At 38.2% G+C, this 18814-nt stretch overlaps 3 protein-coding genes across 4 annotated transcripts in view; all 3 read left to right on the forward strand.

Moving 5' to 3' along the window:
• Nucleotides 1–643, forward strand: part of LOC101305557 (histidine triad nucleotide-binding protein 3-like) — a 1919-nt gene extending 1276 nt beyond the window's left edge. The window contains exons 3-5 of one of the 2 annotated variants that reach the window (XR_184647.1): nucleotides 153–230; nucleotides 330–532; nucleotides 626–643. Coding sequence is in view for 1 of the 2 variants with exons in the window: in XM_004299394.1 (XP_004299442.1) it covers nucleotides 153–230; nucleotides 330–417 (166 nt within the window). In the remaining variant the exon portion in view is untranslated. The other variant, XM_004299394.1, reaches the window with a different exon arrangement.
• Nucleotides 644–9948: 9305 nt separating this feature from the next.
• LOC101302081 (aspartic proteinase nepenthesin-2-like) lies at nucleotides 9949–11394 on the forward strand. Its single transcript, XM_004301153.1, has one exon. It carries the CDS (start codon nucleotides 9949–9951, stop codon nucleotides 11392–11394), a length of 1446 nt encoding a protein of 481 aa, XP_004301201.1.
• Nucleotides 11395–13875: 2481 nt separating this feature from the next.
• On the forward strand, nucleotides 13876–16916 carry LOC101302365 (sec14 cytosolic factor-like). The gene is made up of 11 exons (XM_004301154.1): nucleotides 13876–14280; nucleotides 14390–14489; nucleotides 14679–14945; nucleotides 15065–15142; nucleotides 15691–15792; nucleotides 15884–15933; nucleotides 16029–16137; nucleotides 16283–16363; nucleotides 16586–16627; nucleotides 16710–16751; nucleotides 16842–16916. Exons 1-11 carry the CDS (start codon nucleotides 13919–13921, stop codon nucleotides 16914–16916), a joined length of 1308 nt encoding a protein of 435 aa, XP_004301202.1. The 5' UTR covers nucleotides 13876–13918.
• Nucleotides 16917–18814: the final 1898 nt, after the last annotated feature.

The raw sequence follows: 18814 nt of genomic DNA on the forward strand, positions 1-18814 counted from the left end.
AGTGCATATCTCATAAAGCTATATACAACTGGAGTCAAAATACTAATTAGTTGGTATGACTGAAAGTTCCTGTAAATGATGGTTATGAAAGAAAACAGTTTGATTCTTAGGTGTAATTCTAATTAACTGAGATCTTACTGTTTTTTTGACAGATTTGGCTTTCATCAACCACCATTTAACTCTGTCAACCATCTTCACCTCCATTGTTTTGCACTACCTTATACACCCAGGTTTGTAATTTCGGCTGTTGGTGAATACTATGCTCTAGTTTTCTTTTACCTCCAATTATTCATTGTTAAGACATACTTATCATATTCATAATTGAACAGATGGAAACATATAAAATATCTATCCGTGGGATCATTTGGATTCATTGAGGCTGAAAAGTTGTTGGAAAAGATTAAGCCTTTGCCTTAACAGCTGTGATTTCTATTATAATTCGGGTTGAACATGATACATCTTCAGAGTTCAGATCTTCTTTCCCTATTAAGTGCGTAGACTTTGTAACCCAAGAGGATAGACTATGTTAAAGGTATGTGCAGTTGTGCATAACTTGTGTATTCTGTATGTTCAGATTCTAATACCAGTATACAGATTTACCTTCTCCATTGATACTTTCTTTCAGCTCAAGGAGTTCGTAGAATTATTGCATGTGATGCACAATGCTAGTGCTAGTGTGCTAGTATAGGGACACCCATACTCAAGTCTATACCGGCTGATCATGAGGTTATCATACATTGTACATGTAATCCAGAAACATCACCGTCTGTGGTTTAGAAGTTTCCAAGTTTTATGAGAGGACAGATTTGATCTCATTCATCCTATAATGCTAACACGAATTGAACATGTTACATCACGGTTTACCAGCCATGCATATGTGAGTGAGTCGACACAATATCTTTATGACAAACTTCGTTGTCATGCTATGTGCATAGCACCTACATGTCGTTAACAAGAAGAAAACCACTCGGTGGTAACTGTAATTGGTCTCACTTCTCAATGGAGATACATCAGGCCAACTAATTTTATATGAGACATTGGTGGAAACTATCAAGTTTAGTTAGGTAATAGTTCTGGGTTTTTATGAGAAAATGAATTTTGAAACTGATAAGATACCAATTAGCAAACCAAGGATCATGGAGCTCTTTGATTCATATATCGTCTGAGATTAGTGTACAATATTGAAAGAAATTCTCAAGTTTAGTTAGTTAAAGCTCTTAGATTTCTAGTAGGAAAGAATAATCCCTCTGATGAAGCACCATTAGCCAAAAAAGGAAGTGTTTATAGACATTATCCATGAGATAACTTTGGATTCGCGGCTGATATCTCTTATGTAGCAAAACATAAACTTGTATATATTAGCTTTGATATGAATATTAATCACATTTCCAGCATATGCTAGATTATAAAAAGCAAATAACACAGTTTTTAACAAGGGTCATGTAAAAAGATATTTAGTTGAGATAAACAATTTCTATGTGACTTCAATCAAAAAAACAATTTCTATGAGATGAAACTCTGATTATCTGGGTGAGTCAAGAGTGCTGGAATTTTGTTCACATGATCGATGCCACCCTATGATCACGGTGGTGGAATCGGCTGCAGTCGTTCTTTTGGTGGTTTACATTTGCTTCTGAGTTGTGATTGTCGTCTCGTCGTGCAACTTATGGCTGACGACATATGCTGGTGTGGGGGTTGTTCTGGTGCAGTGGCGTAGCCACAATGGGGCGAGGGAAGTCAATTGAACCCTCTCAGTTTTTCAAATTGAGACATGATTGGTTGATATGTATACTTTATATAATATTTGACCCTTCTACACCGTTACTCCACCACCACCGGCCAGCCTCCACGATTTCACACCAGAATAGTGGCGTAATCAGATTGTCAGAAATCTTAAATAGGAGGTCATAATTTAAATAAGCAAATATAAACTACTTTGAAATCTATTTTATAATTGTGTCAATTGATTCGTATGTTGCTAACCTTTTATATGATATATTTTGCACAAAAGCTTTTATAATTTTAAATGTTCAATTGGTTTTCTAGTTACCATTTGATGTTCGTAGACCTAAACATAGAGGAAGACAGTTCCTGATTTGCTGAGTGTGTCAATTGACCTAAGCATTTGAAGACGGTTCAATTGAAGTTGATTTGACCTTCTTGGTTGATTGGACTACAGTGTTGCTTTGGGAGTACTCTATGGGCCTCTACCTGGCTGTTGTTCCCAGTAAGGTTGTGTTATTTATGCGAGATCTCTCTTTTTGCTCGTAACAAGTCCTTCTGGTATTATTTGGATGATTCGGGTTAAGTGCTTGTGTGTGCAGCTTGGCTTTGTTTGCCTTATTGAGGCTGCAAATTGGTTCCATTGCTAACTGGCCTGGATACGACCTTCTAATGGTATAATGAAATTTCTGCGTCATCATCGGAATTATTACTCTGGCATGTATATATTGAACATAGTTTACTAGTGGTCTTCTTCATGGATGCATCATCAAGACATGAATGAAGATCACTAGCTTAATTTCTTGATAAGCTCTTCATCTGCGAAGGATATCCTGAGGTGTTTAATTGGCTCAAAATGATCAACGAACATTTTAATTCTTCACCAAGGATGATATTTTATCTGAAATATTGAAAGAAACTAAAAAATATTTTACAGTATTCAAACCTTCCGTTGTCATCGTTTGTTATGGTTTTGAGAATAAGTAGAAACGTGATTACCCCACCTACTACTGTTAATTACTTGGCAATTAATTACATGGCTATGATTATTACAAGAATTAATTTGTTGGTGATTTTTATGTATCCCTATTGTTTCTGTTTAATCTTCAAAAATGTTTTTTCAATTAAACTAATGAAAATTATATATGTTTTCCTGATAATTTGATTGGAAGATGGTGAACAATGTGTGAAAGAGAATATGAAATATGAAATCTTGCGTTGCATTTGCCAGGAATAAGATGGTTATCAGCTGTCACATTTATCTGAGTGAGAATCAAGAATTATTGGTCCTTCAGCGAAAAAATTAATTAATTGTCTCAGGTTCTCCAAACTAGCAGATCTAAACCATGAGGATCTATATGTTGGGAATTTGGGATAGATAAAAGGATATATCAGATCATCTCATGGTAGTTGGCCAGTTGCCTCCTCTGAAACCAAACAAACTAATATAATGCAAAGTTCAATTCAAGTGCAAAATGTACATGAGTAATTATTCTTTCACTTGTTAACTGTACTTAATTAGGATTCAGAAATATGGCCAAAAGTACGTGGATCCAAGCTTGGATCAAATTAATTCAAGATTTATGAGCAACAGAAAAGGCCAGGATCTAATCTATACAGCTAGCTAGCTCGATCAGTATGGTGTTTTGGCTTTTGCATCATACCTGTGATCGATCGAGTTAATTTGTAGGATATCCCCAGCCTATATATGCAGAAAGGGCCTTCAGAACCCCATGACTTTCAATCGATCTGTCTCACAAGCATCCTGTGTCATTACAAATTATAATCTACCTAACGAGCTGATAGAACAACATTTACTTACCAACTTTTACTCGTCTCAATCATGTCCAGTTTTGATGCTACATAATTTTACGGTTTTACTGTGGAAATTAATATATACATATCTTCTACAGCTGGTAAAGATTCCACAGCAGGGTTGAATACGATAGTTAAGGCATGCTCTACGGCCTCTACCATAGTTTCAACTCTGTGATCTTTAGAGAATCATGGACTCCAGGTTTCAGAATACTCGATCCTTGAAACCCAGCTGGATTTGGTCCACAGTTCTATAATATATACGTGAACGAGAGCATCAATGATATATATGCTGCACCTACCTACACGTACTGATCGACCATCATTATTGATCTTTGAATGCTTAATATTGTCGCAAAGTATATATGCCCAACATAAATCAAATTCTCTCCTACTGCTAGACATAATATATATCGAGGCAACTACACGAGACTAATTATCTATAATCCGAATGGGGCATACATACCAACCCCGTAAGGCTTTAACTAATCATATACTCATTCATCAGATTCTTCACTTACATATTTAAAAGAAGTTGTTAGAAACCTCCAATATTTATGCATGCTTAATTTGTTAAAGATTGTCTGAACATATTTGTATATAAAACCAAACGGCGCACCATAAACTTTCGTAGTTAATTAGCACAAACCATATTATTGGAAGCAGATCAATTTAGAAGTCGAATTATGATCGATGTTTTTTCTTTCCCTTTTCTTCTGCATATTTATATAGGCATGAACTCTCTGGTGAGCATTATAAGGGGTAGCTAGCTAGCTTGCTGGCTTACAGCAATAAGCTTCGATTCATGAAAATGACCCGAGTAGCATGCAGGATAAGCTAAGCAAAACTAGGACTCCCATGACCATTGATTTTCCTAGCTCTTTTCTGGAATTAGGTATACTGAATGCATGGTATCCATGATTTGAAAACTATGCCAGAACTGTATCTGCTCGAAAAATCCAATTTTATATGGGGTAGGGCTGAATCGGCTGATACCGATAGAGAAGACGTCTGTTTCAGTGTGTCACATACGTACATATATGTGTAAGTATATGTTCACGCACGTTTACACTATGATATATGATACAAGCAATACAGGCATGCGTCTCCATCATGCATGCTAGCTTGTTACGTGTGTATGAAACTATGAACAACTCCTCCTTTTGTGTTCGTGCACCTTTCTTGATCTCCAGGGAGAGTAAAAACCAAAGGGAATTAGCTGGCTGCAGCTATATGCCTATATCTGTTTGGTTTTTGATGCTTTTTGGTTTTGGGTTGTGGCCAAAGTCCCGAGCTTGATTGGTAGCCATGCACCGGGCATTTGGCAGGCGGTGCTGCCGTGCTGGTTCACTGGAATGGAGCTGAAAGCTAAGTGAGAGACGCTGAGAAACTTAGTTATTTCTGGAACTACAGCCAAAAAGAACAGGGCTTTTTTAGCCACCAAATCATATGCCACGGCCGGTCACACGTATTTGTTATATGTTTCAGACTTTCTTTCAGTATTTTGTTCAATTTCTTGCATAAAGTATTTGTATGTCTTCTGAAAAGCTACGGTTCTGTGGATTTTCGATGACCAATGCTAAGTTTCAAATATATTCATGACGCCTGATATGATCGTATATATATATATATATATATCCAATCTCGTCACATATATATTGCGTGCCTACGTATCAGGCTATATATGGCATATGTTTGTTAGACGACTTAAATTGGATTGGACATAGACGAAAGAGAGAAGTGATGAAGTGTATCAAACGTTGAGAACTTGAACTGAATGTTTTTGTTTACGATCATCCTAGCTTGAGGCCTTAGTTTAACTTGTAACAATGAAAGTTTGTATCATGTCATAGGAGATCGAACTCTCATAGGTAGAAAATTGTCATGAACTACGGTGGAGCTGAGATATAATTCTTTGGTTTTCTCAGACTCTAATTTAAGATAGAAACACAGGCCAAGAAGGCGTGGTTTTGCATACATATTGCTATTATCACTGTTAAGAGATAGGCCAGAAGTAAATTAACGTTTCTATGTATCAAAATGTTCATGATTTTGTTGAGAGCAGTTCCATGCTTGATTTCTACAATTAATGTACGTATAAAACTTATCATGATTTAGTTACATACATTATATATACATATATTTAGTACCATCCTTGATTATATTTCTTGCCTAGCACGTGAGGATGTGTAACAAGAAATTATTTTCTGGAATAAATGAACACGATGAACCACCAGCTAGCAACCCTAATCATTTTTAAGAAAAAGAATTCTCTTCTTGAATTCAATACCGCTATTCAAAACAAAAGTTCACAAATTGTGATAATGAAGGAATACAAGGCGAAAAGAAAGCACCTACAAAGAAGTTCTTGACCTAAAACTTCATTTTTATCTGGTAACATAACAAGACTTTTTTTTTTTTTTTTCGGTTCATTAGCACCAAAGAAAAACGAAAAGGAGGAGGCGGAGCACCATCATACAGAAGAATTTGGGTCAATCAAGAAGGAGGCCGTTGAATCCAACTAGCCGGGCACATCTTCCTTCAAGCCAACGAAGCGAAATGGTCCTCTGCAGCTCTATTGGCGTCTCTGCTAGACCAACACCAGCTAGCCTGGGCAGTACACCAGCTACATGAGAAGAGATTGAACATCTAGAAATTAATCCCTGCTCATCAAGAATTCTTATAACTAATTGGAGGAGATCGGACGATTCGTATCATTAGGTTTTGGTCTCCCCTTTCGATTTTTTATGTTTAATTCTCGCCATCCAGCTTTTCAATTTTAGTCTGGCATGCGAACCCTTTTTGTAGGGAGACCCTGGTTCATGATCAGCCTCTACTGCATTTTCTTTCGCAAGCCGAGTTGCAACCCTCTGGTTGTTGCAATGCTCATCGGAGAGTGAGCAGTGATCATTTTCCGGTGCATCATTCCAAGTATGCGCGGCGTGCTGCAGAAAAATGCTCATAGTTAATTTGCTTTCAAATTCTCTATATATTTCCTCTCTGAAGCTGTTCTTAACTTCTATTGCTTAATGAACATTAGAAAGGGATTAGCGGATTTATACGTACTTGTTTGGGTAACAAACACAAATGACAGCCAAAACCAACAAACTACACCTAAATTTAAACTATTAGCTATAAAAAAAAAATTAATTAACACATTTAGTTGTCTGCCCTAATTTTCTAGACACAGCATATATATATGTGTTTAAGCTGGGCACCCCCGGCCAATATCTACGTTCTTCCACTAATTCTGGCTTCAATGTATGTATAGTAAATAATATCTGTCTTTTTACTGGTGGGAATTAGGATTTCTCAGTTCTCAACTTCTCATCACGTAATCGATCTGCATTTATATGGCACCATTTAATATTATTTTTTCATTTTTTTAGAGAAATGTTGATAACATAGAATCATGAAGACAGATCAGGAACGTACACATTCCGATCAAAAAAGAAGACAGAACAAGTTCATAACACGTACTGTACGTGACAAAAGCATCTATATTTTTGTTAAAATTGACATCGTCTCGAATTCTTTATTAACAATGGAAAAGTGGAAAACTATTGGTTTTATCCGAAACTCTTTTTTTTGTTAAATGAGTTAAGTTTGTTTAAAAAAAAAAAAATCTAAATAATCATCTAAATCATCTCTCATCTTGATTATCAATTTTTGACATTCTTGTTCATTTATGTTGAAACAATGTATACGTATGTCTCTTAGCCAATTCGGTTCGGATTTTGGAAATTGCAAAAGAAACTTCAGAAGATTAAGATGTATGTGATATGAAAGAAGTAGAAGCCTCAATGAGGTTGCAATATGAAAGAAGTGAATTCCTGACAAGATTAAGATGCTCTTAAAGACAACACAAGGCTAATACGAGCAGCAACGAACAAAATAACTTAGGAGTGGCATGATTATTGTCATGTCGATTTTACATATAGCTAGGGACTAAATTTTTTGAAATTATGAGAGAAATCATGAAATCTCAATTGATTAAAAACCCTAAATTGCTCAATTGCTCGCTTTAATGTATAGTTCTTGACCTGCCGTTGATAACCAGATTCCACAGTTACTGCTTCGTAAGGATGAAGAATATGATGCAAAGTTATCAAACTCTTGAAAGATATCAAGAAATCACACACGTCTGGGAAGAGTTTCACAGCTTTTGTTGGCTATTCTTGATTTCTTGGATGTCTTATGCCCAACCACACCTTCAACTGTGCAGCATACGATTTTTTCTTCAATGTTGATCTTGGTTCTTCAGATTTTATTGATCTAATCTTTGCCGGAAGACGAAATTTTACTCTTTTGCTTTTGCTTTTCTCATTTTTCGATTTCTTCCTCTCCCATGTATGCGCTGCTTGTTGGAGAAATACGCTCATAGTTTCTGTTTGGATCAAGGAGAAATTGACGCGACAAATTTAGAGAAAAAATTTCGTTGAAGCAGAATTCTCATGCTTGGTAAGAATGGTGCACTTGCATTGTATATATATATATATATATATATATATATATATATATATACATAAATAGGAGTAACAAACCAATGAGCTAGAAACTTACCAGGTGTACGTATAAGATGATAAGTTAGTAACTGCTAGTTGCTGTAACAAACTAAGACTAATTTTAACTAATCACCTACTAATTTTTGGAGAGTCAAAATTTCAAATAGAAGCTTCATTTTGTTTATCTCATAAAAAAGAAAACTTCAATGTGTTTATACTGTGTTATTTTTCTGTGGCTGCTGTATGGTGTCCTAGCTATCATGCATCTCAATAACTGCTGTTTCTTCTTTGAATAAAGAACCGGTGATGTTTGCCGATGTAAGGGGGCAAGTGGAGGCTAAACCCTGATTATAGTAAGCATCCAGAATAAATCTCAAAATAATATCAAGAATCTCTACAGAGTATATGTATTTTAACAAGCATCAACTAACAAAGAATATTGTTTCAATGACTCTATTTTCTTTCTCACAACGGTGTCATAATTAACAAAAAGATAACATGATTACATATGCTAACGTTTAATTGTGCAACTTTCCTACTACCTAACTGGTTTTCTTTGTACTATCACTAAGTTTGACTGTCCAACTTGAATAGCATCCTAATTGAAGTTTTAGGCCTTTTTATTGTTTATCTACTTTTTTGCTAATTTTTATGTTCTTTTAATATTACAGTTACTCAAGAAAAAGAAAAAGAAAAAATCTAGAATGCAATACATTTGGATTCCATTTTTACTTTTCAATTAGTACATACAATTACAAGGTTGAAAATTAATTATAACTAATAATATGCAGTAACTATACTGAAATCAAAACATCTCTAATACGAATAGAAGACTTATGTTACTAGACCCCGTTTGCCTATTCTTACTCAACATGAGCTCAACATGATGCGTCTCCCCTTCCCATTATTGTTTTGAGAGAAGATTATATTTCATGCTCCCAATTAGATTGCTACTTCTTAATTATTGCATTACCAACGTTCATACTACTCAAGTTCTTGGTTGGGAATTCAAGCCATTTGAAGGAACTCAAAGACTGAATCAGCGCACATCTATATGGAGAATGAATGTGAAGTTCACCGAGTTGTTATAAAAAGGCATAAATAATCCATTGACACGTATATAGAAGTTTTAAAATAAACAGATTTAGTTTGATATACAGATAAACTAATGAGAAGCATAACAAAAAATACCATTCATGGAGTCAAATTGCTTTCAAATTAAACAAAATCTACTTATTGTGTAGTAGACGAATATCATGGATATAAACTCAAGTCATAATCAATCACTATAATTTTATGGTTGGGTCGAGCTCCATGGATAAGAGAGTTATTGGCCAAATCTTAGCCTTCTGGCAGAAACTATATATATGTCACCAAAATTTTTAGTAGAAAGTACAAGGAACTTTAATCACAACCTTGAATGCTTGACCCTGTTTTGTCCTACCAACTTAAGCAAAGGTTTAAAGGCATGCAAGCTGGAAGTACAAAGACTTCACACAACAGTTCCTCAGTTGAACCTATTGATTATGATAGAGTTACAAAATATCTGTACCTCATTTTACTAAAACAACAATTATTGAAGTCAAATAGAAATGAAAAGTATTAACAATACAGTTAGGTCAAAATGAGTTATTAAACCTAATGATAAGATCAAATCTTAGGACAAAAATCATCTATTATAAATTGTGTTCAAAGTAGAAGAAACTTCAGTCACACCCATAGACTCTGTTTCTGTCAAATCCCTCTCTTTTTAGGAATGCCTAATCCAAATTGCCCTCTGCTAATTAACAAGATTTTAGATTAGTCATTTCCCAAGAACCCATCAAAGCAAAACCCACCAGAACCTTCCTCTTGTTAAATACTTCACTCCCCACTCTCTCTCTCTCTCTCTCTCTACTCTCTTTCAATGGCTTCTCCTTCTCCTCTGTTTCTAATACTCTGTTTCACTTACCTCTCTGTTTCATTCTCCCAAACACTCTTCCTTCCCCTAACCCACTCCCTCTCCCAAACCCAGTTCAACACCACCCACCACCTCCTCAAAGCCACCGCCACGCGCTCCGCCACCCGCTTCCACCGCCACCGCCACCGCAAAACCACCCAACAAGTCTCTCTCCCACTCTCCCCCGGAAGCGACTACACTCTCTCCTTCACTCTCGGCTCCTCCCCTCCTCAGTCCATCTCCCTCTACATGGACACTGGCAGCGACCTCGTCTGGTTCCCCTGCTCTCCCTTCGAGTGCATTCTCTGCGAAGGCAAGCCTAACTCCACCTTCCCCCCTCCCAAAATCCCCCAAAACGCCGCAGTTTCCTGCGACTCCCACTCCTGCTCCGCCGCCCACTCCGCCCTCAGTTCCCGCTCTCTCTGCGCCATCGCCAACTGCCCTCTCGACTCCATCGAGCTCTCCGAGTGCTCCTCTTTCAAATGCCCGCCGTTTTATTACGCTTACGGCGACGGAAGCTTGATCTCCAAGCTTTTCCGATACAGCTTATCAATCCCCATGTCAACGCCGTCCTTACTTCTTCCCAACTTCACTTTCGGGTGTTCCCATTCTGCCCTCGGCGAGCCGATTGGTGTTGCCGGCTTCGGCCGGGGACTTCTTTCTCTTCCGGCTCAGCTCGCCAGGTCCTCTCCCCACCTCGGTAACCAGTTCTCTTACTGTTTGGTTTCTCACTCCTTTGACCAGGAACGAGTTGGGAGACCGAGTCCGCTCATCCTCGGCCGCTATGATCAGAATTCTGCCCATGGAGCTGACGAGTATACCTACACTTCCATGCTGTACAACCCGAAGCACCCTTATTTCTACTGTGTTGGTTTGGCCGGAATATCTATCGGGAAAAGGGTTGTTCCGGCGCCGGAGTTTCTCAAAAGGGTAGACGAGAAAGGGAACGGCGGAGTTGTGGTGGACTCCGGGACGACGTTCACTATGTTGCCGCAGCGGTTCTATAACTCGCTGGTGGCCGAGTTCGACCGCCGAGTCGGGCGAGTTCACAAGCGGGCGACTCAGGTCGAGGACGGGACCGGGCTCGGGCCGTGTTACTACTACGACGGCGTTATGGAAGTTCCCGCCGTGACTTTGCATTTCGTGGGGGAGAAATCGAGTGTGGTGCTGCCTAGGAAGAACTATTTTTACGAGTTCACGGACGGTGGCGATGGGACGGGGAAGAAGCGGAAAGTGGGGTGTTGGATGTTGATGAACGGCGGCGATGAGAAGGAGTCCGGCGGTGGGCCCGGGGCCATTTTCGGGAATTACCAGCAGCAAGGGTTTGAGGTGGTTTATGATTTGGAGAAGCATAGGGTTGGGTTTGCAAAGAGGCAGTGTTCATTGCTTTGGGACAACCTCAACCAGAGGTGAAGGAGTTGACTTCTTGAGTAAAGTCAACGGGTAGTTGAATTTTGGTGGGTTTGACCGCGCGTGTGGAGGATCTTAAACGGGTCGGGTTCTCGGGTAATGAGGCGGGTCGGGTAATGGGTTTGTAGTACATTTGTAAATTTGGAGGAGGTTTCTTGCTTGTGGTGCAGTTCATCTTTTGCATTTTTCTGCTAGGAGATGTGTACTTGTAATTGTTTGTATGTGAGGATTTGCTATTGGAGATGCAAAAGATGAAAGTGCACACAAAAATGTTTAGTGTTTTGAACTTTGAAGATGAATATGACTGAAGTGAATTCTTTACTTGTTTTGTGCATATGGTGAACTGGCTTATGTATCCTTTGCATAATCTTGAAGCAAGGAGTTAATTTGCAATTAGGGATTTGATTTGGCCCCAGATTTGGGCAATGAATAGAGGGAAGGTAAGGTGGGAAGGAGTTTGCTATGCTCATTTCTCAAGCATGGCATCCAGTTGGGCATATAGGCCAAGACACTGAGTGGCCACGCACCACAAATATCGTTGTGATTAATAGTTGCGAGTATAGCAACATTTCCAAAATAGAGTATAGCAACATTGCTGGGATATTTAAGGGTACTCTTGATATTTTCTGGTCTAGGGTTACTGGTTGCTAATTGCTTCATTGCCCCATCAAAGTTGATGTAAAATTGTACACGATTTGTGCGTTTTGTTTGGGGTGACCGACGATAATGAAGATAGCCAGAGAGCGCGCCTAATAATGTACGTGGAGCCTCCGCCAAGTAATGAATAATGAGCATGGAGCAGCTATGTAACTAGCAAGGTCATCGAGGATCTGAATCTTCTTTACTCTGATTAGACCACTCATACTACTAATGAATTTTCCGACTTACGTTATATGGCGTATTGCAGTTGGACGTAGTCTCCATCTCAACCAAGGCATGGAGTGCCCATGATGTGGATTGGACCGTACCCTCTGCAAAGTCTATAGCTCTTTCGTCCTACTTGGCTCGGCCATCACTAGGCAAATCATGATGAATGTGCGTAATGACATCATGCAATCCGAAAAACGGAAGATATATAGTAATATAGCACACATATTATTATTTGAACGCGTCGTGTTTATTTATATTTCTTGATACGAAATTATTTTGTAATGACATTAAGTTGTTTAAATGATTGCGTCAAATAAAATGCGAGAGTGTAAAAAACTTAATTTCTATATATTTAATAATTTAACAAAACTGAGTAGTTAAATTATCTTTAACTGAGAGTCAGACTTTTTCAGAGACTTTTCATTCTCACAGTAACACATCATATATCAGCTCTCGAACCCTCCAACTCGCCTGCCTGCCGTCCGCACCGGAGAATTAAGCCGCAGGTGTGGTACGTTAACTGACCATACATTCCATTCCGAATCTAATGCCATAGCGTTTGGTTAAAGGCTTCTTCTACTCCTCCCGAAGAAAGCCACAGTGACCCAAAACTACTCATCATAAGATGCCAGCTGTAGCACACAGCTGGATTCTCTTCCCTCAGCCACTTTTGGCTGCATCTCAAAGGTGGGCCCCCACCTTACCCTTCTCCCTTCTGTGGTCCCCACCCTGATATCTTACTTTTGGAATCTCTCAATCATTACTCCTCTACTCCTCTAGGAACAAGTGCAAGTCTACAGCCCCACCGGACCAATCAAACGAGAGCTGTAGCCTAACAACAATAGGCCTCGCCGCACAGGAATTTAGTGTAATTTTTAATTTTTAAAATTGCAGACGTGGAGAAACGACAGATGAAAGCCGCCACGAGCGGCGAACTAGAGTCTATCTGAGGGCTTGGGGATGACGTCAGCGTAGTTGGGGAGGTTTCCCGGAAGCGTGTCTGTGACACTGGATACAGCTAGCTAGCTCATGATGTCGTGTCGCCATACGTGTGCTTCTAAAGGGTTTTCCACGTTTGTACCCGAGTGGTCCCCACTGCGTGAGATGGTGACACTTGTTAAGAGGAAAAAAGTTATTGTTCTTCCCATCTATTTATTATTCATTTCCAGTCGGCCCAAGTTTTGCTGACAAAGAGCGGCCTTCAGCTCAGAGCTTTGGTACTCACATGCGACGGCCCAATTAGGCTGTTGAACTCAACAAAAAAGTAAAATATAATCAAATAATTTGTGCAAAATAAGCAACGATTCTCTGAAAAATGAAAAAACACGTTCTCTCTGCCTGCAGTCTTGTTCACACTTTACTTGATGCTCAGGCATTCCAAAGTGCAAGGCAAAGCATGGAATTCGATGCCCAACCCATATTCATTGTTTTCCCTTTCATATATCTTTCTTGTTTACGTTTGGCCTCCACCTTCTTTCCCCTTGTTCTCTCTTTATGTGTCTGCACAAATGTTGAGCTCATGAATCTGACATGAAATCATGAGGGCTGGCCTTTGTACAAGAATAAGTTCAAGTCTGTTTCACTTAGACTAGTGAAAACAGCTCAACTTTGATTCCATACACAGTCATCATATATATAGTCATATATTTGTTTACATATGCTTACATCAAAACTACATAGGGATATAGTGATTCAGAGAGGTGGTGGAGATGGAGCTGAAGATGAACCCTCATCAAGTTTAGGTAAACCCAAAACTATCCATCCTCCCATTGAGAGCCATTGGCATTTCCCTGTGCCTCAAGAAAGAAAAAAGCCTTCATCTTCAATGTCGAACTTGGGATTTAAAAAGTTTCGTGAGTCGTTCAAGAAACTTGGTGGGAGTAGTAGCAAGAGCATGAAAATGGTTCTTGCTGGAGTTCGTGATCCAAAAGATCAGAAAATTGTTGAGTCTTTTCGAGAACTGTTGTTTCTCGAGGGTCAGCTTCCTCCACAGCACCAAGATTATCATACACTCCTGCGGTTAGTCGTCTGATAATTTGCAACTAGTTAAGCTAAGGTGTTCTACATGTATACTGACGTTAATTGCATGCATATTACTAATGGCACCTGTTGTTGTGTTTCCTGTTAGGTTTCTTCGAATGAGGGACTTTGATCTTGCTAAAGCAAAAGAAGCCTTCTTGACTTATCTGAAGTGGCGTGAGGATTATAAGGTCGATGCAATTCTAAAGGTGAACCAAATTTCTACTTGCCTGGATGATCATGTATTATATATCTACCATATTGGTTTTACAGCATGATCCAAATCTAGTATCCATTCGGTGTTTGGGAAAGTAGATGTCTCGAAATGACTAGATATATGCTGATGTTCTGTTGCTTAAGCCCATAAGGTAATTGTGCATGTCATTACTTATTTGCAGGAGTTTAAATTTGAGGAGTATGAATCAGTGAAGAAATGCTATCCTCATGGATTCCATGGCGTAGACCGATATGGTAGACCAGTATACATCGAAAGGATTGGGATGGTAGACCTTAACAAGCTACTGCAAGTGACTACACTTGAAAGGTTTACAAGGTATCATGTCTCAGAACAAGAGAAAACACTGAATGTGAGATATCCTACATGCTCCATTGCAGCTAAGAAGCATGTAGCATCTACAACAAGTATCTTAGATGTACATGGAGTGGTAAGCATTCTTAGTTATAATGCTTTAAGTACTTGCAGCTTATAATAAGCATTATATTGCCATCAAATGTGTTATGGACTGTTAGTAGGTTCTTAATGATGTGCATTATATTTCATTAGGGATTGGCGAATTTCTCGAAGCCTGCTCGGTATCTGTTTATGGAAATTCAGAAGATTGATAGCAATTACTACCCAGAGGTACTTTGGAATATTTGATTGGTGAGTCAGGAAACTAGTCACCAAGAATTACAAGTATGGATGGACATAGGCGATGATGATTATGAAAGTATGCAGCTTGGTCGATTAATTTACTCAGTATTACCAGGCTACATACTTTCATTGGAAATCAGCAATAAGTCCCTTCAAAAAATTATTTTGATTAGAAGCTCATTCTTGATTCAAAGAGAAAATACAAATCGCTAACAGGAGCAGAGGACATGTTTGTATATGTTCATATACTGGTTAATGACCACAAGGCAATCGTTATTTTTGAAGGAGTAAAATATCTAAAATATCCTCGATATTTTCTCGAAATTTCTGTTTTTTACAATTACCGATATTAATTTTCATATTTTTTCGATATTTTATATTTAGTCTATTTTTGGTCGAATATACAACTTTTAGATAAAATTTGGTAAAATTTTCATCAATATTTGATATTATCTCGATATATCCATCGAGATTTCATTTTTTCGAACCATCGAAATTTTCATGATCGTCGATATTTTACTCATTCATATTTTCAGACTCTAAATCGCCTGTTTATTGTGAATGCTGGAAATGGGTTTAAGATGCTGTGGAAAGCAGTGAAAGCTTTCCTTGATGCACGGACACTAGCAAAGATTCAAGTATATTCTCTTCTCCATGAATTGTGCTACAATTAATCACTGTTTAGATAGTGGAATGATTATCTTTCGATCTAAGAGTTTACTATTGCAGGTGCTGGGATACAATTATCAGAGTGACTTGCTTGAAGTTATTGATCAAAGGTAGACACAGTGAAGTGCCAACTTGCAGGCACAGGTAATTGGTTCATCTTTATATGTAACTCGTGTACAAAATGTTAAAGTGCGATTTTCTGCAGCAATTTGCCGACTTTTCTGGGTGGAAGCTGTACTTGTTCTGACTATGGGGGTTGCCTTTTAAGTGACAAAGGACCCTGGAACAATCCAGAGATCACAAATGTGCTTCAGGTTATCAACCTTCATGTTCTGAAAAATGTTCCCCTTGAGTGTTTGGACTTCCAAAGCAACTATAATTTGTTGCATCAGAGTTTAGACTTCTAAGGTATGATGTTTACTTAATAGCAGGGGATAATGCTTCATCTATATCTTTCAGGCAATATCTGCAGGCAATGAGGTAAACGGTAATGAAGAATACAGTAATGATGCTTCAGAAGAGGCTGCAGTGCAAAATAGGGTAAGCTTAGCATAGCCTAAATTTTCAGAGGTTGCTGTTTCTTTATAGGTTGCTTGATATAGTAACTTTAAATGTAATAGGCCAGAAACGTTTTCTTGTCTCTAACTAGATTTTTTCTGATGACAACGAGATACTTAATAATGCGCTAATGATCAGTACTTTCCGATATTCTCTTTCATTGAAGAGATAACTCATTGTAATTTTATGCATTTCGTGTTGTAGAAAATCCAGGCTTTGGAAGCAGCACTTCGAGACGCCAAGAAAGTGAGCTTCAGAAATATTTAGTAATGTGCTATACATTTAAACTTATTCTGCAAAACCATATTGACAATATTTCGTGTTGCAGAAAATTGAAGCATTAGAAGCTGCACTTGAGGACACCAAGAATGTGAGTTGTGAAGCAATTTTGTGCTTATAAACCGGTACTATATACGAACCTGAATCATGGTGACACTTCCTCTGCATTTTCTCGTATCAGGTCTTGAAAGAACTTGTGCAGCATGTAGAAGATTTGAGATCAACCTCTTGGGAAGTACATCCCATTTCAAGTTAGCAAAAACTTCCATTTTAGTTGATGACTCGCATATCAATGCACTTTCTTCTGTTCAAAATGTCTGAACTAATATTCATGTCACCTAAAGTCATGCACAATAATTATATCACAAAAATGAATACGTCTAACTATCGTATTCCTAATGTTGAGATAGTAGCAATCATTACGATCTAAATAATTTTATGTGTTTTTAAGAGACACTCGACAATTCACTTGCTATATCCAATATTGACATATATTATCCGGTTTTTGCTATGACATGTACATATAGAAATAGAAATCATGAATATCAAAGTATAAGGTGGAAAGTAGAGAGAGATGGATGAAAAAGGAATTCCATTACAATGTTGAGGACAAGAAATGATTGTTGTAATGGTCAAGATCGATCTCCTCAAGCTATTGGAGTTAGTGTCAAATCAAGACATAGGACAAATGCTTTTGGAAAAGAAACCAACTGGGCAAATGTTATGATGCAATGTCATTCTCAAAATCGTGACCATATAAAGTTGGGGAATGTCGGCAAGGAGGTGTGTCTTACAATTGTGAAATTGTCACAATGAGTCATTGTTGGACAAAATTACAAAGGATTCGATCTTTAGGATCCATCGAGGGCCATATCTTAAAAGCTGCTTATACAGTATGCATTATCAAAAACATCTCTGTAAATATTGGGCGAACCATGGTACGTAACTTATGGTTAACGTACCATTCATCATCCAAAGATCACTTACCCCTTTAATCCACATGAAGTAGACATTTTCATGCTCTTGAGGTTATGGAGTAGAGTAGAGAATTAGAAAACAAACTTTATTAAGGGCGCCTTCAATCCCAACACAAAGTCAGATATTTTTATAATCAACTTGTTTGGTTTTTTATTTTTTTATTTATTTTTTTATATTAATCTAATAACACAGATGCAATAACGAGTCTATTGTAAGTTGAACTCACGATCTCCCAATTACATAAAGAGACTAATGCCACTACACTAAAAGGTGAATGACACAACTTGTTTAATTGATGATTTTTTTTCATTATCTTTTTGAGAAATTATTTTTTCACTTAGGTGTTTTCTTTTGAAAAAGACATCACGCCATATATTACTAAAACTACACGAACAACATGAACACATTTGTGCTCGTGAGATACTAAGGAATTGAATCATGTAAAACAACTTAAGAAAATCTAAGTATTCCTAAACAATCTCTATGTTACCAACCATAATATGTTATTAAAAAAAAAAAAAAAGTACGCACCCCAAAAGTAACCGAGACATGTTAGGAAGAACCTAACTTCTTCATAGCATCCGGAACCACCCAACAGATAAGGGTTTCCCTCTAGACCCATCCATGCAAGACTCCACAACCGCCATGCAGAAAACTCCGCCCGTGTCAAAACCGAACCGCAAAGCTTCAATTCCTAACTTTTTAAGGGTCTAGGTGAAACCTAAAATCTACAGCCCAAGTACCAAGGCCTAAAACCAATCACAGTCTCTAAAACCTAGTAGGACTTTTAATTTGAGGCTTTTTTTTGGGTTAATGATGATTCATTAAAAGGCAGAAGCCCAAACGATGGCCAGTACATACCACCAAGGCACAAAACAAAGAAAACAGAGAGTTAAAAGCTTCATCTAATCTCAAAGACAAGAAAAAGAAACCAGAAACTCAACAAAACAGTCAACACCATCAGCCGATCCCTGTTGCTGTCAGTCCATCCGAAATCAAAGTGGCAAGAAGAGGCAGTGGTGGCTGAGTCGCCCACCGGAGAAGGTCCACCGCCTCAGTGGCCAGCGAAGCAGCCGTGTGTGCTGCGTTGTTCGCGTTACGTGGGATCCATCGCCATCGACAGTCAAGAAAGCATCTGCCCAGATTCCGAATCCTCTCTATGATCGGATAAGTAGT

This window comes from Fragaria vesca, linkage group LG5 (genome assembly GCF_000184155.1).
Source record: "Fragaria vesca subsp. vesca linkage group LG5, FraVesHawaii_1.0, whole genome shotgun sequence".
Taxonomy (NCBI): domain Eukaryota; kingdom Viridiplantae; phylum Streptophyta; class Magnoliopsida; order Rosales; family Rosaceae; genus Fragaria; species Fragaria vesca.